This window comes from Bactrocera dorsalis, chromosome 5 (genome assembly GCF_023373825.1).
Source record: "Bactrocera dorsalis isolate Fly_Bdor chromosome 5, ASM2337382v1, whole genome shotgun sequence".
NCBI classification, from domain to species: Eukaryota; Metazoa; Arthropoda; class Insecta; order Diptera; family Tephritidae; genus Bactrocera; species Bactrocera dorsalis.
This window is the reverse complement of record NC_064307.1, coordinates 64,002,714-64,026,444: the sequence shown is the minus strand read 5'-3', so window position 1 is coordinate 64,026,444 and position 23,731 is coordinate 64,002,714. Positions and strand designations below refer to the sequence as shown.

The 23,731-nt window shown below is 37.5% G+C and overlaps 3 protein-coding genes across 3 annotated transcripts in view; 1 reads left to right on the top strand and 2 right to left on the bottom strand.

Moving 5' to 3' along the window:
* Positions 1-70: 70 nt before the first annotated feature.
* On the bottom strand, positions 71-1,352 carry LOC105227922 (proteasome subunit beta type-7). The gene is made up of 4 exons (XM_011207480.2): positions 1,154-1,352; positions 915-1,094; positions 356-827; positions 71-291 (listed from the first exon to the last, which is right to left on the bottom strand). The coding sequence occupies exons 1-4, from the start codon at positions 1,213-1,215 to the stop codon at positions 157-159; spliced, it is 849 nt and encodes a 282-aa protein (XP_011205782.1). The 5' UTR covers positions 1,216-1,352; the 3' UTR covers positions 71-156.
* Positions 1,353-1,605: 253 nt separating this feature from the next.
* LOC105227923 (39S ribosomal protein L39, mitochondrial) lies at positions 1,606-3,197 on the top strand. Its single transcript, XM_011207482.4, has 5 exons — positions 1,606-1,786; positions 1,911-2,247; positions 2,389-2,489; positions 2,555-2,997; positions 3,063-3,197. The coding sequence occupies exons 1-5, from the start codon at positions 1,714-1,716 to the stop codon at positions 3,117-3,119; spliced, it is 1,011 nt and encodes a 336-aa protein (XP_011205784.2). The 5' UTR covers positions 1,606-1,713; the 3' UTR covers positions 3,120-3,197.
* Positions 3,198-3,323: 126 nt separating this feature from the next.
* LOC105227924 (zinc transporter ZIP6) overlaps positions 3,324-23,731 on the bottom strand; it is a 30,499-nt gene continuing 10,091 nt past the window's right edge. Inside the window, exons 2-4 of the mRNA XM_049459277.1 lie at positions 17,949-18,252; positions 4,760-5,065; positions 3,324-4,690 (exon numbers count right to left, since the gene is read on the bottom strand). Of these exons, the coding sequence (XP_049315234.1) occupies positions 3,585-4,690; positions 4,760-5,065; positions 17,949-18,252 (1,716 nt within the window). The 3' untranslated portion in view covers positions 3,324-3,584. The remainder of the gene's footprint in view (positions 4,691-4,759; positions 5,066-17,948; positions 18,253-23,731) is intronic.

The window sequence follows — 23,731 nt, the reverse complement described above, 5'->3', positions numbered from 1 at the left end:
ACTTCGAAGTTTCAGCTTCGAAGCAAATTAAATATACCCTGTTCACCACAAAAAAGTTAAACTACCAAAATTTCTTTAAAAACTATTTTATTTGCAAAAACCAAGATTTAATTAATTTTCGTATGTTTTCACATGCATACTGTGGCAACTCCTAGGTTAAGCACCAACTTCCATAGCTTCAGCTGTCTCGTCCCCATACAGCTTTTTGTGGAAAGCTTCAAAGGGTACAACTTCAATTATTTCTTCTTTGCCGACCAGTTCAGTTGTGCCGGGTTTAAAGCGGTAATCTCCCTGCAAATTAAATAATATTTAAGTAAACTCCTCCTGCAATTACGTTAATCTTAAATCTGCTTACATGACGTTTGCCTTTCAAGTTGGCTAGCTCGTAGTTGCGCAAGTAATCGACCGAATCTTTGCGTATAACGCATAAATCGATGTTCGAACCAGAACCTAAATCATTGAAGACACCAGCCGCAATAGCATCGCGCACAAGCAATTTACCTTCTTCTTCGGTCATGTCGGGTTTCCAACGTGACTCAAACACAGACATTGCCGCCAAACTACCTGAACCCATTGTTGCATATGGCAGCTTATCGGTCGAACCATGTGGATGTATACAATAAATGTATGAGCCAGTCTTGTCAACACCACCCAGCACTAAAGCAGCGCTAATGTGTCCCTGATAGCGGAATAAAAATTGTTTCAACAGTGTGTTGGCTGCCACAACGGGTACTTGACGACCTGTATTTAGGCGGTGCATTTCCAATTGCGATGCAATCAGGTCGGTAGTCATTTCCGTGTCGGCAGCAGTACCGGCACCACAGCAGCTGCAAATGTTATGAAATTATATTAAGCATGTATCAGCATGTATGTGATGGAAAGAAGATGCATTTAATATATGTAGGTTTACTTACTACATATTTTTAGCCAGATAGTGAATTTTGGAACAATTCTTATCCGAGACAATTGGACCTTCAGTGGCGCGGGTATCTGCTCCAAGTATTACGCCATCCTTGAATATAATACCTGCAATTGTGGTGCCTGTTTTTACAGTCTTTGGATGTTGGAAACCGGAACTGAGCAGCATTTCATTTCTGTTGAAGAAAGCAGAAGCTTTATGCGGCGTTCAACTTTAATTACAAATATTATCTACCTTTTGCAGTTGTCAAAGTTAAAGCCACCTTTCGGCACATTGCGCACAAGTTCCATATTCATTTTGTAGTAGTTTTATTAAAATAAACTCACAATGATTTGTAGAAAATATCTGTGTGGAATTTCAAGAAATGTTTTAGCGAATAAGATGACCAACAAAATTGTGACAGCCTTGCGATGCTTCTTCTATTTCCAAGTTGCCATTGACAATAATAAATAAAAGCATTCACAATGATTAAAAATTATTGTAAACAAGACATTTTTGGTTTCACAGCGAGTAGTAAAATTAAATAAAATAAAATTGTATAATTTAAAATTTAATCAGTATTGCACCGGTATCTTATATATTACAGTAAATTGCCCGTCATATATTTTTGTATTGTTATTATGTACAAAATATCTGAATAAACTCTTGTATTTTTTAACTAAATGGCAATATCAAAGCACGTTGGTGTCAGCTGTTGAATAAATTTTGTGATTTGATAACATTTATGCTGTCGCTTGAATATATAAAAAAATAATTTCAAGAGCTTAAATAAAATTGTGTTTAATTTTTTAGAAATGGCCGGCAATAAAATGCTTTTCCAAACAGTATTAAATACATTGCAACGCTTTAATCGATTGTCAAATATACGTGAGTTTACTAATGCTATTAGTGTTATCTAAAAAGTTACCAACATATGCAGGACATTTTTGAATGATTACATATACATTTGTTAAATGAAAAGCAATGCTATAATTTAATTATTCTATTCTAGGTACTTACTCTACAAGTAAGGAAACTGTCAGTCCTGCAATAGCTAAGCGGAATGAATTGTTTTCGGAAGAGCAACGCCGGCAAAAGGCAGCTGTTGGTAGAGTAGAAAAAATTGAGGTGCGTTATTTGGGTTTACCGGAGGATGTCACACTAGCTATGAATGCCCATATATCTACGCCTTACAATTGTGCGCAACATTTAAGTGATGGTCACTGCAAACGTTCCGCTTTAGCATTGAAAGATGGCAATGTGCCGTGGGATATGCACCGACCGCTAACAGAATCTTGTACTCTACAGTTGCTTAACTTTACAGTAGCTGATCCGCATTTAATAAATAAGTAAGTTAATAATGAAATTAATAAAACAATGAAGTTGTAAAGTTATTTTACATTGAATGTGCAAGCAACAAATTAAAGAGTAAAGAATTAGCTAGTCACATTTTTATTATTTACAATAATTGTATTTGTAATACTTTACAGAGCTTTCTGGCGCACATGCAGCTTTATGTTGGGCGCAGCACTCGAAAACAGTTTTACTGACGAAGCACATTTGCAATTACACAGTTTTCCAGGACCAAATAGTAAAATTTATATACCAACCATAATCTAAACAAAACATTAACCTAATGTTAATTTTTTATTGCAGTCAAATCTGGCAGTTTTGTTTATGACATAGTGCTGCAAGCGCAATCTTGGCAACCCACTAAAGCTGAAATGCGTGCTCTGTCCGCCGCGATGATTAGGCTAGCCGCCAAAGATTTAAAAATCGAACGTCTCGATGTAAATAACGAACTAGCGCTCGAAATGTTCGCCGATTCGCGTTATAAACGTGAGCAGTTGCCCAGCATTGCACAACAGAACCAAGGACGTGTCACGCTCTATCGCATGGGCACACATATAGATATATCGCGTGGTCCAATGGTAGCATCATCACGTTTTCTTGGCAAATGTACCGTTGCAGCAGCGCACAAAATTGCCAATGAGGGTGATAAAGATGCTTTGTATCGTGTGCAAGGCGTGGGCTTGCCAGCTGGCTTTACCTTGGATCATGTATCGTATGGCACGTTGGAGGAACGCGCTCGAAAATTGGTAAGCAAATGATTTTCTAATATGCGTGGGAGTGTTAAATTTATTTTTTCTTTTTGTTATTTTAGAACTCTGCCCGTTTGCCAAATGAACCTTTTGAAGAACAACACCAGCAGATAGCTTGAATATTGTAAATTGTACTATTTAGTTAAAAAAACGCTTTTGTTTTATTTTAATTAAAACATAAAATAATCCCAACCACATTTGAAAATTTGAACTTTTTACTGCTTTTTGCCTTGTCAGCTGATAATTTCATCAAAACAGATGCGCCTAAAAGTATGCTAAGTTTCCCTTTTTCCTATTAATTCAACAATTTAATTTAATCGTGATTTTTAATTTATTTTAAATTTTATTATAATTCATAAATCGTTTCTAAAACTTAATTTGTACAACTACAATATATTTAATAATACTTTTAAACTTAAGAACCATAAAACATACAAACTTAAACATAAACATTAAAAAGCAGACTCTACAATGTAGTCTAGGAATGCGTGTTTTTAACAACTCACATTTGCGCTCTCAATTTACAGAACTGAGAAGCGCATAATCAAATATTGCCGCTTGCTATGGTTATTGTTGTTTTTTTTTTACTTAAAAAGCGCCGAGAGCGAATGCTCATTGACAGCGATGGCCAACATGATAATACCACCTAACAGCATGCCGAATATCTGTATTAACGTGCCCTTCAGTTTGCTCTTCGCATCGTGAGCATGCGCTTCCACCTCGCTCATCGCCGGCACCAGATCTGCGAGCGCAATATAGAGGAACGAACCGGCTGTGCAGGCGTAAATCCATTGTGTCATATTGCCATGCGCGCCGGCTATGAACAAACCGATAGCCATGCCCAGGAAACTCAACACCGAACTGACAATGTTCAAGTAGACGGCACGCCGCAAGGACACGCCTGTCTGCAGCAGAAGCGCAAAATCGCCCAACTCATGTGGCAGCTCGTGGCAGAGCACGGCGAAGGCGGTGGCCATGCCGGTTACTGGATCGCTGGCGAAAGCGGCGCCTATGGCGAGGCCATCGGTAAGATTGTGCAGGCCATCGCCGATGACGACCATGAAGGCTACGGGCGTCAATGGACGATTCGGCGTTTTTTCATCATTTTTCGTTTCATTCAACATGATATTAATCTCTTTTGCATCGTTATTGACTGGCGGCACGATGTTGGCGGTGAGCACATTGTCAGTTGGTTTTTCTGTCGTTGCTTGTTCGGCGTGGTGCGCATGCTCTACATGATGCGCTTGCTCTGCGTGGTGCGCATGCGCGTGTCCCGGTTTATGCGCGTGCCCTTGCTTATGCCCATGTCCGCCATGTGAGTGTCCATGTCCGTGCGCGTGCCCATGTCCGCCAGCGCTGTCACCCCGCAATAACGGCAATATATGCTCCAAGACGTACATGAAGATACAAGTGAAGAAAGCGCAGGCGCAGATCCAAACTGCTTCGTGTGAATCGTGCGCCGACGCAGCAGTTCCATCCGCATGCACATCGTGTTCGTCATCATGTTCGGGCACCAGTGCGTGCGGCAGTAAATGCATTAAGGCATCACCGGCTAGCGTGCCGATGGCAACGGCAACGAGGAATTTCAAAATCTCCTGATACGCGACGGTTTTCATGAGCGGCACCAGCAGAATGCCAAGCAGTCCGCAAGCGGAGAGTATGAATATCGAAATGCTGGCGTATATCCAAGCTGGCGGGTGGAAAAAGTAGCGTTAGTTAACAGTAAATACAGCGTGTGTATATATGTATATGAACTCACCATTCCACAGCGCTTGCTTGGCATCCATGCCGTTGCTGAGTGGCGCTGGTCGTATGCAGACATGCTGATCAATTTGCGCCAACAGCGCTGGACAGAGTTTCATGAACGCCACCGGTGTTAACTGTACATCGTTGATGAACTCATTGTATTCATCTTCGGAGTTGTGCGCCTTCGTAACATCATCCGATGTGTAAGTCTTGTAGAGTTTGCGATTGTGTAGATCATCATGGTCGACGACTAGACGCAGCATGGATTTTGGCGAGAGGCAAACATTGGCTGAGAGTGGCGCAGCGTCCAAAGAAGCATCTGTAAGACAAAAGTGGAAAGAGTTGCTTAGGCGAATGGTGCTAAAGTATGGAGTGTTTTGAGCTCAACTTAAAAAAAATCATAAAACTTGGGCGAAGTTAAGAGTACGGTACGAAAGCGTCAGAGCAAAAAGCTCATTAAGCTGCTAGATTAATTGAGAAAGCTCGCCGGCACAAGTCAATAAATAACCTTCATAGATCTTCTTATCATATAGCATAATTCGGCGAGCGTTTAGGTATCCATATGTTCTTCGAAGTAAGTAAGGAAAATGAGACACAGAGAACTGTTGAATCAAAAATATTACCGTCCAGCAGTCGGTATTGGAAATAAGAAGAACTGGTGTTTTAGAGATCCTTTAGACTTTCTGAAAGGACTGTATGAGAGTTCCATGAGCACGAACTCTCGTAGTAAGTGAAACCCATGGACATACAATATATAAATGCGTCTCCCATATACTCTTTGATATATATTATAAATACCACTGGATGCTGGTTCCAATTCTGAGGCCTGCTTGGTTAAGCTCATCGGTTCTACAATTTATAATTTATATATTGTATTAACCTAATATTAAAACTAATGTTTAGCATTGAGGTTGATGTTAAGATCACTACCACAAATGTTGAGCCAAAAGTCAACGAAGCTCGTAAACTGATTAATATTGTAAGTTATTGTGGATCTCTTGGTAATTTGAGTCGAAATTAAAATAGTTCGGCGAATGAGTCTCTTTAGCTTTGAAAGTATTCTATTCAAGGTAGAAGCAGAAGCAGAGGTAGAGGAAGATCTTCATTTCGTTGAAGAGATTAACATCCGGTGTCTTTAACCTGCTGGCGACAGCCTTACAACACGGCGCTCAAAAGCACAGCGGATAAAATCAATGAATTGAACAGCAGATTGGCAGTGCGGAATAGACCCACTAACCATCTTTGGAGGGTTCGAGACCCAACTAAAACCTATGACATACTTTGGGTTCGGCACCCGGTTGCAATGCAACTCCTCATTCAACGTACAAAGTGTCATTCTTCCCGCATTTGGGGTTTAACCACAACCAGAACAATTCGTTGAAGAGATTAGATCGAAAGCACGGACTTGGTTACACTTGGAGTGCCTGGTGCGCTGTTTTTAACTTGGCTATAAGCACGTAAGCAGTGTCTACGTCAGTAAAGAAGAGGCCTTTGAGTTGTAAGCAGTTGATAGGTCCAGAAAGCTTCCGGAATAACAAAATCGTCGGACCATAACAAAAAACTTGGAATAAATCCGGCGCATGGGCACTTAGTATCCGTGAAGGTTCAGCAAAAAAGTAGTAATTAATAATTTTTGGTTGGAAACCTCGCCCACTGTATCCAACAACTTTGTTTTCGAAGTTATTTTTAGTAATCATCGACCTCATCGGAACTTTTGAAGCAGTTTTATCAGAAAAAAGTCCTAAAGCAATGTATTGTCTAAAACTTTTAAGACACAGTGTATATAACACTAAGGTGCTTCGAGAAAGAGGATTAACTTATGGTAAGACCAAAGCATATTATTCTACGAGAAACTGCTCGGTATAACACTTAGGTACTTAGAGAAGGTGGACCAATTTGTGGTAAGATTAAAGCACGATATTCTATGGAGATTAAAGCAGTTCGAAGAGATCTAGAAAATAGTGCGAGAATAACGACTAAAAACTATTTATATATAAATTTATTTGAATAAAATTTATCAAATAAACCCAAATAAAACCGGAAGACAAACTAAGAATATTTAGTCCAGACACCGAAAAATCCCGGAAGATGAATTAAGACAATTTAGCTGATAATAAAAGCCGAAGTGTGCAGATTGTTGACTACCAGGGTCTCGGGGTGAAAATCTAGTATTTGAGGATATATACTCGTATGCGCACAACGCGGAAGCATTTTCACGCGGCTTATACCCTACAAAACCTATATAAATCAAAAAGAAGAAGTGTGAAGTAATCTAAAGTAATCCTTCAGTCAACAACCATAAAAAAGTTCTACGCAATACCGAGCACCTCAGCTGACGTACGATCTTCCTATACAGGTACGATAGCATAAAATTACAAAAGCAACAACTCAGCAATATTGTCAACACAAATAGAATTAGCGCAGTCGCACATTCAGCATCAAAATTGTGTTTTAATTACCCAGCGTCTGTCAGCCAGCCAAGTGTGGAGCGCCTTGAGACACATTAAATATGGCGTTAGCCCATAATTGTCGGCGTTAAGCCATTACGTTTACGTCGTTACACGTGCAGGTATTCCGGCATAATGTCAAAATGTCAACAACAATAATAGAAGCAATTACTTATTTATGTATAAAATGACAGTTGAACACGGCGCCGCTATGCTGGGCATCGGAATGCACTCCTTCTTACGAGTAGCATGATAACAAGAAGCACGTGATTTAAGGAATTTTTATGTTAACGAGCTCCTAACAGCTCTAGAGCAAGAGGAGTTCTTTATTGCTAAGGTTACTTTAAGTAGAGACAATTATAGACAATTTAGATGAGAGTTGTGACAGGCAATTGTGTGGGAGGCTCTGACTTGTCACTGGAGGGACTCAAACTCAAGACATATGTCGCTTAGGTGACTGCTGGAGCCAACAGTAACTGCTGTCTAGAATCATTTTACGTGGCGGGTCCCAAACCCACCGCACAAACCTGGGGAGGGATGATTCGCCTGCTCACTTTAGCTTGCCTTCAAACGGATGTTTTTTGACTACCCAGAGGACACTTGGTCTAAGACCAGAAGTTGTGAGCTGTTTGAGTCATATGTAAAAGAATCGTTTCTGGTCACTACCAAGCGAATGGCGCTCAGACATCTTTCCTCACTTGCGTGAACTTCTACACATGGCTCCATCCTCCTACAGCGGCTACATAGGCTAGTTCATATCGTCCGAATGGATGAAAATACTCCAGCTCTGAGAGTATTCGACGAAGATCTACTATCGTAGAACCTTATAATCTTGCTATCTCGTTTCATCCATCATTTATCATTCCATGCTCTTAATTATATTGCTTATAGTATTCTTTATGATTTTTGTGAACAACCATTCAAGGTTTGGTGTCAGATGGGTTCCAAGTATTCTGTGTCGGGTTTGTGATGGAGCTAGGAATTCACAGGCATACAATATTGTTACATGGTAGGCCCATTTTTGACGTACATATGCTCACCAAAAGGTCCGTACCTCGTTATAGTAGCTGTAAGTCTGTATATACAATTCCTGGACTTAATTAGTTGGTTCCTTGGTTCAATTCCTGTTATATTTGGACCGTATCTGCCTTGAGTATCATGCAATTTGTTATTGAGTTCCATCAGCCCCTGAGCTATTTTTTCAAAATGAATGTCAAGCTCTCTTTTGATCGTTCGCAGTTTAGTTGTACCTACTTGTCTGCCTTTTCGTTGCCGAAAATGTTTCCGTGATAGGGAACTCGAACTATAGACGAGTGGAGTTGAGCTATTAGTGAGCTTAAGCCTTTCTGCAGTTGTTGACTGAGCTGAATTTAATCTGTTGTGTCGGCAAGGCAAGCAAGGCCGCTTGGCTATCTGTCCATATGGTGGCCTTTTGAATCCTCCCGTAGAGCCCTACAGCCTTTTTCTATACCTAGTTGTTACGGTTGGAAGATGCTAAGTTTGGTAGGCGTTTGGATATATGAAGATCATTGGAGTATACCTCCGTCCCTACTCGGTACAGATTGAGATAGTATCCTCCCTACTAAATCTCTTTTCCGTTCATAGAATGGGCGGATAAAAATAGAGATATCAAGCTCATTGAAGTATACCTACGCCCCTACTCCAAGAGTCCATTCAGACCCGTCGGCTTAGATAGAGGTAGTATCCTCCTCTCCTATTAAATCTCTTCTCTATTCACGTATAGAGGTATCGTTAACCGAAAGTAACTATTGACGACTAAGCATTGGAGAACATAGTGTGATTTACTTATGTTGTGGACGCAATGTCCATAATTTTTCCGGTCTCAACCTCCTAATTCCTTTATTCGTATAGCAGAACTTTCTGTTTTCCGAGTATGCACTTCTATGGGCAGCTGAAGCAGGATCATATTAAGCGCCCAGATCGTACATGATTTAATAGCTCCTGTAATCCCTGCACAGGCTGCTCTTTGTATTCCATTTTAGGTCCAGTCAAGAAAGTTACCGTATTCTATTGAACTTAAATCTTTTTAAAAATAAATGACCACAGCTTTTTCGGAAGAAAAATAACACATAATCATAAATTTGAAATTTAAATCCACAAAATTTTCCATAAGCCATGAAAGCGTCCTTAAGCGTACGCGGCGTGAATAATCTTACTCAAGAACTTACAGTTGCTTCACAAAATTTATAAAAACATGAATAAGGTTACAGGCATAAAGGGCACATAAATCAAAGTGACTGCCTTCGACTAAAGTCATTCCAATGTTAAGCGTGTTTTGTTTGCACTAAAAGCATTTCTTCAGCTTTTCTTTGTGATTTTAGTGTTATTATGCACTCTGCTTCGCTTCTTTTGTGGGTTTTATACCCCAAGTTTAAGTTTTGTCATAAAGTTTGTAATATTCAGAAAGAAATTTCGTAAACTCTACATACATCAGCTTAACGCGCTGTGTCGATTTAGCCATGTCCATCCAACCGTCTGTCGGTAGTTTTTGAGATATCTAGCTAATTTTGCGCTCGTAATTTTTTCACCAAGCAGCTTGTGCATTCGGCGAGCCCGCCGATATTGGATAACTAGAGGTTAGCTATAGGATAATTATAAGTTAACTATAGGATAACTATAAGTTAACTATAGGATAACTATAGGTTAGCTATAGGATAACTATAAGTTAACTATAGGATAACTATAGGTTAGCTATAGGATAACTATTAGTTAACCATAGGATAACTATAAGTTAACTATAGGATAACTACAAGTTAACTATAAGATAACTATAGGTTAGCTATACGATAACTATCAGTTTCTTGTATGAACATATTTTTTATTTGATGAGATATTTCCACGAAACTCGGCACAGATTATAGTCCAAGATAATGCTACAAACTCCAAAAAGAAATGTTCAGATCGATTTCCAATAACATATTCTTATGTAGCTGCCATAAAAACTGAGCTATGTTCAAAATCAAGATAAGAACTTTTTTCTTTCCTCTTAAGCTATAAGAAATTCACCAGTGTAGGGTATTAAAGCTACAGTGCAGGCGAGGTTTTCGTTTTTTCCTTCATATTATACATATATGTAAATTACGTTTTTTGTTTACTTGTTTACAAAATTGAATTTATTATTAACATTTTCCACATTCTTTTGTGTCATCATGTTTGTATGTATGTGTGTATGCTTTTGTGCCAGTTACATTCAGGGCTTTAGTGCAACGGATTTCTGTACTCGTATTAATTATAAAGTCAGCGTCCGTTTAGTATGCCACACACGTCGTATGAGTAACTGTATTTGTGCGCAATCGCATATTTGGACTTTCCATTGTATTTGTTTTGTTTTTGACACAGTACAGTTTTTGTGTGTTTATTATTAATTTTCCTTTTTTTGTTGAAGTAGAATTTTTTTTGTTGAAATGGAAGTCTTGTCAGCTGGAATTAACTCCACTATTGAGCCTCGCCAAGAAATTACCAGAAAAAAAATCGCCTGTGAGTGGCACAAAATGGTTGCTTGCAGAGTGGATGCTCAGAGTTGAGTCAAGCACAAAGTTAATTTAGATCAGCGCTAATCGATTTTAGATACTGCAGAGTGAATGCGAGATCACACGCTGATTTCCGCGCGTAGTTTGCTATTATAATGTTTCGTTCACTTCTGTTTCTTCTTCGTAACAGTTACCTTTAACCACTTAGCGTTTAGTTCGAATTTTGTTTGAAACAAGAATTATAATTAATTGATGAACGTTTTGTGGTTAAAAAATAAAAATAAAAAGATAAAATAAAAAACAGGTATTTTACTTTGCCGTCATAAATTTGGCCTTGAATATATTAACAGCGGGGATTTAATAAATTCTGTTGGGATTAGGGAATTCCCGTCATAAGTTGTTAATTGAATATATTAATTGCGGATATTCTAAATATTGTTCCACCACATTCATAGTAATTCTTTGTAAGCAAAATCTCAGATCAACAAACGAACTATGGAACTCACGTAATAGATATCGATAAGATAGAGCATAAATCTGCTTGAAACTCGGATTGGTCAGATAATTAGTTTTTGGTAGCAGTATGATTTATATCATTTTGGAAGACTGTTTTAATGTATATATAAAAAGGTGCGCTCTTTATATCAACATTTTATTTTGAACTCATTCGAAACTTTAGATCTACATATCTGAAAGAACCTTCTTTTCCCTCCCTTTAGGGAATGCAAAGGAAATACTGAAGATATCGAGCTCTATTAGAGTTGTGGTCCTTCTGAATACTCCTTTAAAGCATTAGGACTTTGAAAGACTTCGAAATCTCTGAGATAAATCTCTCCTTTACTAAAAGCTCCATATCGGAAAGAACGGTTTTTCATTCCTCAAGGAATGCAAAGGAAATACGGAAATATCGAGCTCTACTTGACCTATGATGCTCTTGAAAACTATTTTAAAGGGTTGAATCTTTGGAAAGACTTCGAAAGTTCTGCGCTAAATAGAGCCTTTACTAAAAAGCTACTACATATCCGAAAGAACGTTCCTTCAAGCTTCAGATAATGTAGAGGAAATACTAAAAATGCTAAGCTCTACTTGAACTCCGATCCTCCCGAAACGTTGAACTAAAAATGAATTAATGTTTACAACTAATCTAACTTATGAGTGTTTTAGGCCTCCCGAAAGCATAACACATCTCATATTTAAAGACTAAAATAGAAGTTATTCATTTTTTTAACTTCAGGGAACAATTACTGGTCGTAATCAAACAAAATATATAGTTATTTAATTGCCCACGAAGACTCAGAATGAAACGTTAGAGAACCTATGAAATGTATACTTATATAAATGATCAGCGTGACGTTGAGTCGAATTAGCTGTATACTGTGTCCAAAAAATAAGGTGACATTTTAATTTAAAGACGAAGAGCATCCAGGGCAACCATCAACCTCAACCGACGAAGCTCACGTTCAACAAATCAAAGATTTGGTGTTGAAAAACCGTCGATTAACAATTAGAGACCTTGCTGATGAAGTTGGCATATCGAAAGGCTCAGCCAATACCATTTTGAAGGATGTTTTGGGCCTCAAGTGCGTCAAATCTCGACTGGTATCGAAAAAATTGAATTTTTTGGAAACGAATTCATGATCATTTCGCCAAAAACTCAACCCATTTCATTCCACAACCACCGTATGCACCTAATCTGGCGCCGTGCGACTTCTGGCTGTTCACCAAGCTCAAAAGACCGCTCCGGGGACACCGTTTTTATACGATAGAGGAGATTCAAGCCGCGGCGAAGACGGAACTGAAGGCCATCCCGGAAAGTGACTACAACCAGTGTTTCGAAGATTGGAAAATCCGTTGGCATAAGTGCATTGCATCGGGAGGGGATTACTTTGAAGGGGATGAAATTGATTTGGAAGAATAAATAAAGAATTTTCAAAATAAATACAATGTCACCTTATTTTTTGGGCACAGTAGTACAATATATACAAACTAGTCTCTTACTGGGTTTGTTCGAAAAGTATAAAATTGTTTTTCTTTCGCCGCGACTGAATGATAAGCAAATGAATGAGCAAATCCAAAGTGAAAACGATGCTCATTGTTTTTTTTGACATCAAAGGCATCGTTCACCATGAATTTGTTCCTCCTGGACAAACCGTGAACGTCAAGGTTTACGTAGAAGTCCTTAAGAGACTGAAAGGAAGGGTCAATCAGGTCTGACAAGACATTGCAGCCGATTGGAAGTTGCTCCACGATAACGACTCTCACCGCCTTTCTTGTGAACAGCTACCTAACCAAGGCTGGCAGCCTAACGCGCCCTCAGCCGCCCTACATACAATCCAGATGTGGCCGCGGACCTGTTTTTTGCTTCATTGCCTGAAAAGGCCGATGAAAGGCAGGCATATTGAGACGACAGAGAGGATCTAAGCAGCATGCACCTCGGATCTTAAGGCTATTAAGGAGAATGCCTTCCGTGACGCTTTCAGTGCTTGGAAATCGTGCTGGCAGCGCTACATTGACGCAGAAGGAGCCAGCCTATATTGAAAGTTTTTTAAAACTTATAACGATTGGTTCATTAATTTTTTTAAATCGACTCACTCCTATTACTTTGCGGACAAAACCTGTTTGTAAATTATCTTAACAAAATTGAGAGCGTGTGTTTTTCTTATAACGGCGCACATTTTTGCTTAGAATGTATGAATTCCTTACTTGTTTTTGTTTACTATTTTTCAGGAAAGTTTGTGCTCAATCCAAGGCATGTTAATACACTACAAAATATGTATGTTTACTTAAAATTTAAATCAGCGTAAGTATAACGTAATCTAAAAACGTCAGATTAGCACGGAAACAACAGATTCGTATTTATATAAATATTTGTATATAGCAGAGACTTCGTAATCTACTACAAGCGTGCAAAGCAGTTTCACCTTCAACTTGCACAAATTTTAAGGACTTAGTAGGTAAGTAAATATATAACTATGTATGCACGTCTAAGCTATAAAGATAAGATTTTGCAAAGACGACGATTAACTGGAAATATACATAGAAATATTTTTATGAATATATATTTTTATTTTCATATATATATATCGTACTTATATATATATCGTACTTATATGATACATCCAGCTAAAGTATGTTGCAAAACACTCTAATTAAGGGTGATTCATTTCGAGGTTTGCTACTTCACTGAAACTTTAAATTTAATGGGGAATATATATTATCATTCGAAAGAACATTTTTTGACTTTTTTTTTTTGAAGATTATCTCTTTCAAATGTTGGCCAGATGGTCCATACCTTGAGTCACTTGTATTTTTGGTTATAGAAGGAATTCTGAATATAACAGCGTCCATCAATAAGGATGACGTGATTTTGACAGTTCGTGGACGGATTTGTGTCAAATTAAATGCTATTACCATCAAAGGCGAGTGTTTTGTCACGTTGTTGACCGATTTTTTTCCGCAATTCGATAAAATCGACACAGACAAACTCCAATTCCAACAATACGGTGTGCCGCCACACATTGGCCTCGTGCAAAGTTTGGCAAATGGCTGGCAAGATCATGTGTTTTAACGCCTCTAGATTATACGGTATATTAAATTAAAGGTTTACGACAATCAGACAATAACCGTGGAGCACTAAGACAACATTTAAAGACGCACTATAGCCTAAATTCTAGCCGAAATGCTAACGGGTCATCGAAAATTGGCGTAAACTGTTAGAAATATGCAAACGAACCGTGGTGGCCTCTCCTATGGTCGACAGATCAGATGTTGTCATAGTCCACGCCTTCGCATCATATAGCAGGACGCGAATCATTGAGGGACTTGTACAGTTTGGTCTTTGTTTGACGGTTGAGGACTTTACTTTTTAATAGCCTGCTCAGTCCGAAGTAGCGCGAGTTAGCAAGTGATATTCTGCGTTGGAATTCAAGACTTAAGTCTATTTGAAGCGTCTGTTCACCAGAGGTGCGGCTGCGAGTCGGCGTCGGTCTTGAAACAAGAGACTATACGGCGCAAATTTGTGCTTAGAATGGTGTATAGCTTTATACCACTTGCCTAGCGAGGTTGTGCGTAGATAGTAGAATTGGTTAAGATTGGATCATCTCTTGAAGTATCTGAAGCATGAAACTAACAAAACCGAATCCGAATTAACATATCAAAATTTACAAACACAAAGATCGTTTGAAAAAAGTATTGGGAGGAAAGGTTTTTAACTAAAAAATTGATACATACATTGTCGGAATTGTGATCTCGCGCAAAAAAAAAACACATAGTAAACCAATAATCGCTTATATTTTATGAGAGCTTGCTGTTGGCATTTGCCCAGCCAATAGTGTAATAGTCTAATAGTATCTGTATCCGGCTATAAACTCAGTTCTCGTTTTTACCTTTATAGAGTTGCTATTAACTGAAGTTTTTGCACATCACTCAGGAATACTGAATCGCTGAGGCATTACCGAGACATATTTGTTAGAGATATAGGCTAATATGAAAAAAGTGGGATGCAATTCTATTAACTCTACATCACTCTATAGTCTACTCTACATCAAATTAAGCAAAAGCGAAGAGAATTATACCCGATAATAAAAGTCGATGTATTATTATTTCAGCAAAGCAAAATTTTTAAATCTCAAGCACTGCTAAATTCATCACATCGCCGCTATCTCATGTGAGTTTATACTATATTTAAACAGCAGTATTGCAAATAATAATGATAATGACATTGAGGTAGCTTCAGTTTTCAGTCTACACTATAATAATTAGTGCTACGAAGCGTTACGCTATTCTATTATCATTATAATAACTCTTGTTTTGTGAAGGCTGAACATTTGTCATTGTCGAAAGTATACAAAGTGATATATTTTATGATAATATATATAAAAAATAATACAGAATACCGATAGTTTTTCTAAGAAGTTTTTAAGTTTAAAAAAAAAAATACCTGGAAGTCACATACAAAGGTTCCGCGCGTCTTGAGAACTATGTCACTGTAGGTAGACATGCACTTTAGAAAGCTAAGTACTGGGTGTATGACGGAACCAGCTAATAATCCAATGAAGATCAAGCGCAGAATAACTCTTGTCAACAGATGCTACTTTTTGGTCTATAAATCTCTTATTATTGCAGCTCTATTATAATTCGCAGAAACATGGAATGCGACCACCCGGGAAGAAAATGCATTCGAGAGAATTTTGGAACTGTCCGCGTGAGCGAAAAATAGCGAATAATGAACTTTATCAGTTCTACGGATAAATGAATGCTGTAAAGTGCATAAAAATTCAACGTATGCACTGGTTTGGCCATGTCGTACGCTAAGAACGATGCTTCTTCGACTGGAATCCCACGGGTGGACAACGGAAGCAGGTACGCCCACATATCTAACGGAAGGACCAAGTGCATAACGATCTCTCGTCCCTGACTGACCCAGGGTTGTAGTGTAGAAGAAGAAGAAGAATGTCTTCCAAGTACTTAAAACCGCACCCTCTGATCCGGAAAGCAACCTTCGCGTAGTATTGATCGCGATCATTTAAAGTCTGCTAACTTTCATTTTGCATACAGCGGAAAGTAAAAGTCACATTGACATCAAATTGCGCATAATGCCAATTAGCTAAATTACCGAGTTCGCGCAATAAAGAGTTGCCGGCATATATGTACCTACAGTATTGCGCCAAGCGCCTCATTATGCACACCACGAATATGTAAATATGTACATCCTGGGATTTTTATTATAAAAATGCCACTAAATTGACATTTCAATTGTTGGCTTTGTGACAGTTGCCTTTGTGACAACGTAGTATGTATGTATGTGTACGAATCTTCTTCGTTGACGTGCTCATTATTACTTCATACTCATATTTGCCGACAAAGTGGAGGTCAAACTGATTATAGTAAATATAAAGTATCGAATTGATTGAGGAAAGTGTTTATTCAATGTTTTGAGGTCATTTTTGTAAAGGTTGGCAACCTTAACATAGACAATTATGCAATTATTGAGTGAAGAACTGGCGACGGTAATTTAAAAGGTTAAAATTTTCTAGAAGACATTGTATTGAAGAGATGTGGAGTGTAATTGGTTGATTGCTGATCGCGAGACATTTCTGTATGGAGGAGTTTATTTGAAAAATATGTATTGATATTTCATTCCTTAAAGTAATGTTAGGTTAGGTTAGGTTAAGAGGTCGATCCTTACATGCAACTCACTTGGACAGCTTAGAACGCCGTCTGTTGTGGTACTACATACAAGTCCTATCTAATCAATCATAAGACCCTCACAAATCGAAAAGCGCTTTAGATCCTAATTTGTTAAGACGGCTAGTGTTGGTTTCGGCTTTATCTCCTAGTGCGCCGAAAGTAAGACTACCGGAATGTGTCAATCACAGTCCTGCAAAGGGTGAACAATGGAGAAGAAAGTGCTTAGATGTTTGCACCACTCCCTCCTCCTTACAAGTTTGACAACATGCGTCCGACAAGATGTTTAGCCTTGCCGAATGAATACATATAGGACAATGTCCAGTAAGAACAACTAAGATTGCGGCAAGATGAACTTGGCTAAGGGCCCGTAGTTCGATAGATCTCCCGCATTCTTCTCTCTGCCAAAAAGGACTTGAAATTGCAAAGGAGCGGGTTGTCGACCAACGCTTGTTAAGCACACACGAGTTCCATTGGTCCAGTGCTAGAACGCAAGATAGTAATGGATATGCAACTCGTTCCCATTCCGGTGCCTTCACTAGCTGCCTCATCGACTTTGCAGTTAAAAGCGATTAAGCTATGAACCAAACGAGTCTGATGATGAAGTAGCCGTTCACACGAACGTCGGGTCTACGTAACCGGAACGGGCCCGTAATTTTATCCGGCCAAGTACTATCAAATCGGCTTCATTTTGTCGCTACAACAAGAACAAGAAGTTTATTGTTGTTATTTCTAGTGAGAACAGACACTTTTTGACTAGATTTTCTTGAAAATTAGCGAGTTCAGCGCAAGTATTGCCCGCTCTGCTGTAGCTCACTACCCTTAAAGGGGCTGAATTCATAGCAGTACTTCTACTGTCCCCTTACTAGCCGTCATTTCTGCTTGAAAAGCACCACAGTAGTTCGGTGGTCTAAAACAAAGACAGACGGAAAGCTGTTTACAGAAAACTTCCCTACGAACCTTCCCTACTTTCTTCGAATCATCCTTGAAAAAGCTCATTGCTTCCTATGCATATATACTTCCGCCGAAAATATTATCAAGAAATACTAATTTGCTCTTAATATCTCACTTTACTTACCACTATCACGCCGATGTCTATGCTTTGGATCGTGCATCTCTTTGAACTCCAACAAAATGCCTTTTTCCTTCTCCTTCATGAGTATGTCCAATTCGTCGGTCACTTTCTCTTCTGAATTTTTTTGCGTTAAGACTTCCATATCTTCGTCGGTGGGTTGGAATTTCAAATTTTTCTGCTCAAAATAAGCAGTCAATTGGGCATCATCATCTATTTTAAAACCCTTTGGACGATGTACGTCGACTGTATGCTCTGGCTCGAATTCGATTTGTCCCAAGCCTAGATTGTACATCAAATGCTCGAGACCCTGGAAAAATAGGAATCAATTTATTATTGAGAGTTTTTACATTTGAGGAGCATTTCTTATTTTTTAGGTTATACTACATTGTTTTAAAAATAAGTTTATGAAACTAAAGCCTCATGATTGTTTATATTTCAGTTTTATGTTATAAGAACGGAGTATTTTTGTGAATCGGCTTTTGAAAGACGGATAAGTGCTATTGGTTGGACGATCTCGAATGTGTATACACATTTTACATGGAAATACTAAAGTAGTATGCCCCGAGAACAACAGTTTTCCAGTCTCTATCTTAAACTGAGTTTGAATATGAATGAATTTTAAAAGAGTTGTAACTTATGTTTATAGTCTGTTAGTCTTGGATCGAGCATTTTCAATAATTTTATCGGCCGTAAGAGTGTTGGCTCCTTCTTGAGATCGCGATGTCGGGTTGTCTCTTAAGATCTTACAAAGATTCATTTGAAGGTCTCTGCTTCTCCCTGGACTGAGAGTCTGCTTTAGTAAAGATACTGTAACACTAATTAATCTATCTGTCTTGCCGTCCCGATGTTGGATTGTCTCTTGAGATCTTACAAGGATGTATTTGAAGGTATCTGATTCTCCCTTTAGTCTCTGTCTTACTGAAGGTATTGTAACACTTAATAATCGATTTAGGAGGTCAAATATCTCTTAAGCCTGTCTGGTTTAATTACTATATTTTTAACAGTCGTTTAACGCCATTCTCCATAATTTTTACAAGAACCGGTTAATTACTTCGATTAGACCTTGAGCAACGTCTAATGAACCAATTGCCAAATCTTGTGTTACTTTTAATTGCTAGAGCGTCAATTTACTAATTTAGTGTTAACAGTTAAGTCACTAAGATTTTAGTTTATCCATTCTTTGTACTGTGTTGATGGCGATAACCCGGGCAAATTAATTGCTTATTGCCACTCACTTTCAGGTATTCGAGATTGCTCGATTGTTCTCAATTTGAAGCTTAGTCGTTAATTGGGAACAACATAGGCTTGTTTTTAAGCCGCTTACGTAGTCGGCGACGCTCATAATATTTACTTTAGTTAATTATGCCATAATCTATGCAATTTGTCGAAAAATATTTATTAGTTCAATCGGAAAATATTTGTTTCACACCAGCTTATTGTTTGGTTAGTAATTAGTTAGGTTTTTAGACATTCATAAAAACTAATATTATTTGCAGGGAAGTGTTGCTAACCAGGTTTATATATATGTATTTCTGTCTGTACACTGAACCGGGTATGTTAAGTTTGCTACACGGTTTTCAAGATCCCAAAGGAGGAGTGATGAACTGTGTCGATTTAACTACTCAGTCAATGTTTGAGATATCGATTTAAAATTTTGCATACGTCTTACTCGCTTCAAAAAGTTGATTATTTGTCGGAAAAGTCGATATCGGACCATTATAGCATATAGCTGCCATACAAAGTAATCGAACAAAATCTAGTCCTTGTATGGAAAATTTTTTTATTCGAAAAGATATTTGTAAAGAAATTGGCATAGATAACTATTTAAGAGAGCGCTATAATCTTCGAATAACTTGTTCAGTTCCGAGCATTATAGCGTATAGCTTTCATACAAACTGACCTATCAAAAACAAGTTCTTGTATGAAAAACTTTTTTTTTTGGCAAGCTATCTTCACGAAATTCTACATACAATATTCACCAATGCAATGGTATATCCTATGAAAAAATCGTTCAGATCGGGTCACTATATCATATAGCTGCCATACAAACTTAACGACCAAAATCCAGTCTTTGTATGGAAAACTTTTTTATTTGAGCTGGTATCTGCACGAAATTTTGCAGAGATTATTATTAAAGACATCGCTACAATCTCCAAAACTATTATTCAGATCGGATGACCATAGCATATAGCTGCCATACAAACTTAACGACCAAAATATAGTCCTAGTATGACAAACTTTTTTATTTGAAAAGTTATCTGCACAAAATTCGAGAAATTTTAATGTCTAAAGCAAGGCTACAATCTGTGAAAGTATTGCTCAGATCGTACTACTATAGCATGTAGCTGCCATACAAACTCACCAATCAAAATCAAGTTAAAGCTCTTCTAACAAGCTTTTAACCAATACAAAAATGCACTTTATAAGGCTAAGGTGTACTCGAAGTTTTAGTTTTTGCTTGTTTGTTTTTAAAATCATTACCATTACCGTTATTTGAGAAATATGTATGTCGTAAGTGACGCAAATACAGTCATAATTAAATATCAGCTGTAGCTTGTATGAAAATTTATTCATTTATGGCTTCAAAACTAAAGCGTCATACAGCTTCTGCTCGGCAAGCAATAAAATCTATTATTTATTTGTTAAAATAAATAGTAAAATTCAATTTCTAAACACATTGAGCATGAAATGCACCGTTATCGTAGCCGCTGACTAAATTGCTACTATTTTAGTGTTTAATTTTAATATGCCAACTAATATATATGTACACACGTATATGTAGATTAGTATGTGTGCTTATAAATTTTTTTTCATACCAAATTGGCAATGTTTTGTTGTCTAAATTGCTGACTTGAATGTTAAATAGTGCAGAAAAATGAAATCACAATAAATTTGTACCGAAATATTGCGTATACGCCCCCTACACAACGACTACTACCTGCTATATACGAGTGTGAGTGTAGTAAATGAAGCAGTGTAATTATTGTAAATAAATGTTATTATTTATATTAGAAATAGTAAAATAAATTAAAATATTTCAAACAACAGATGTAGCACAGATTTACGCTCAAAACCCTTAAATAATACTTATGTTAGAGACGTTTGTTTAGTAGCGGTCAGTGTGACGAGCTGAGTGGATTTCGTCATGTCCTTTTGTCTGTACATATGCGAGGTATTGAGATATCAAACTGAAATTTTGCACAACTTCTTTTCTACCTAAGAAGCTGTTTATTTGATGAAATCGTCGATGTCGGACTACTATAGGTTATAGCTGCCATACAAACTGATCAATCGAATTCAAGTCTTTGTATGAAAAACTTTTTTATTTGCTAAATTATCTGCGAGATATTTTTCACAGATAATTATCCGAAACCGTGCTATATCTCTATAAAAATTATTTAGATCGGGCTACTATAGCACATAGCTGCCAAACAAACTGATCAGACGAAACCAAGTTTTTACTTATAAAGCTGCACATTTTCGTTACACACTGTAGGTATTTTCCAAACTAACGGCTAACAACGCCTTGAACTGAGATATAGTGCATGTGTTAGCTGAATATCGCAACCGCCAAATGAAGCGGTGTTAATAATAATCAACAACTACATACATATGTCTATAAAAGTAACATGTTTGTGAAAAAATATTTGCGCTTATTGTTGTTAATGTGTGCGTGTGCGCAAATGTGCTAAACTATTGCTTGAATAGCTATAAAATGTAGCGAAAGGGTTTGCTAGGCATACAAATCTAGCAATTGCTACACAAAATATTGCACAATAAATAATATACAAGTATGTACATACATATGTATATATAACAAAGTACATAAATAGTACAGTGTTGAATGAAAGGTTTATTGGCTTTTACGCTCAATTTCGTTCATTTCGGTCACGCACGCGTTTTGAGCAATGTTCGCACGCTTATAAGCGGTATAAATACATAGATATGTATGTACATACAAGTATGTATGTAACGGGTGATTTTTTTGAGGTTAGGATTTTCATGCATTAGTATTTGACAGATCACGTGGGATTTCAGACATGGTGTCAAAGAGAAAGATGCTCAGTATGCTTTGACATTTCATCATGAATAGACTTACTAACGAGCAACGCTTGCAAATCATTGAATTTTATTACCAAAATCAGTGTTCGGTTCGAAATGTGTTTTATCGACAAATTTTGTTCAGCGATGAGGCTCATTTCTGGTTGAATGGCTACGTAAATAAGCAAAATTGCCCGAAAAATGCACTGTTTGGTGTGGTTTGTACGCTGGTGGAATCATTGGACCGTATTTTTTCAAAGATGCTGTTGGACGCAACGTTACGGTGAATGGCGATCGCTATCGTTCGATGCTAACAAACTTTTTGTTGCCAAAAATGGAAGAACTGAACTTGGTTGACATGTGGTTTCAACAAGATGGCGCTACATGCCACACAGCTCGCGATTCTATGGCCATTTTGAGGGAAAACTTCGGACAACAATTCATCGCAAGAAATGGACCCGTAAGTTGGCCACCAAGATCATGCGATTTAACGCCTTTAGACTATTTTTTGTGGCTAAAGTCTACAGAAATAAGCCAGCAACTATTTCAGCTTTGTAAGACAACATTTCCGAAGAAATTCGGGCTATTCCGGCCGAAATGCTCGAAAAAGTTGCCCAAAATTGGACTTTCCGAATGGACCACCTAAGACGCAGCCGCGGTCAACATTTAAATGAAATTATCTTCAAAAAGTAAATGTCATGAACCAATCTAACGTTTCAAATAAAGAACCGATGAGATTTTGCAAATTTTATGCGTTTTTTTTTTTTAAAAAGTTATCAAGCTCTTAAAAAATCACCCTTTATATAGTTATATTTATATAGCGTCACCTAAAATGCAAAAAAACGTAACAGCACTTTTCATAAGTTTACAGGCGAAGAAGAAACAATATAATAGAAATCAGTCATATTGAAAACATATCAGAGTTTTGGTTATAAAATGGTTATGTATTAGTTATAAAATGGTTATATATTTGGTTACAAAATGGTTATGTATTGGTTATAAAATGGTTATGTATAGGTTATAAAATGGTTATATATTTGGGTACAAAATGGTTATGTATTGGTTATGGAATGGTTATATAATGGTTATAAAATGAGTATAAAATGGTTATATATTGGTTATGTCTGACAGCGGCGGCTACAAATTTTATGCTGTATACAAGTAATATGATCTAGTAAATCGTAAGCAATAAAAACTCAATATCGCTCTTTTTGATGATACGTTGTTTTGTAGTTTAGGTGTCGATATATACTTAACTGTATAAGTGCGCAGGTGTTGGGTACATTATGCGCACGCAAGCTTACTTTGCGTTGCCTTTAATTAACATAGATTTTAAGCTATGTAGGAAGCAAGTCGACTTCTCACCAAAAACTTAAACAAATCGCCGACAAGTGTGACAAATCTATTGCTGACGAAATTTGCCAAACTTTCCGTAATTTTTTATGGCAAGCAAGTTTGCGTGCGCGTTATCTCATTAAGGTTTTTGTGGTAGTCAACGAATCACAGTTTTTAACTCAGCTAGGCGATTAAGATTATGTTCAAAAAAAAAAAAAAAATACATGCAAACCCTGTAGGAAAAGCAAAACAAATTTTTGGGAACTGAGTATGAATTTTTGTTGATGTAATGCCTAACAGTAAAATTGTATAGCAAAAATTATGAAATCCGAAAATTTTTTTTATCAAACTTGGCAACTGTCCGTAAAGTATATTTAAGAATTTCCTTGCAGACTTCACATCTCTTATTC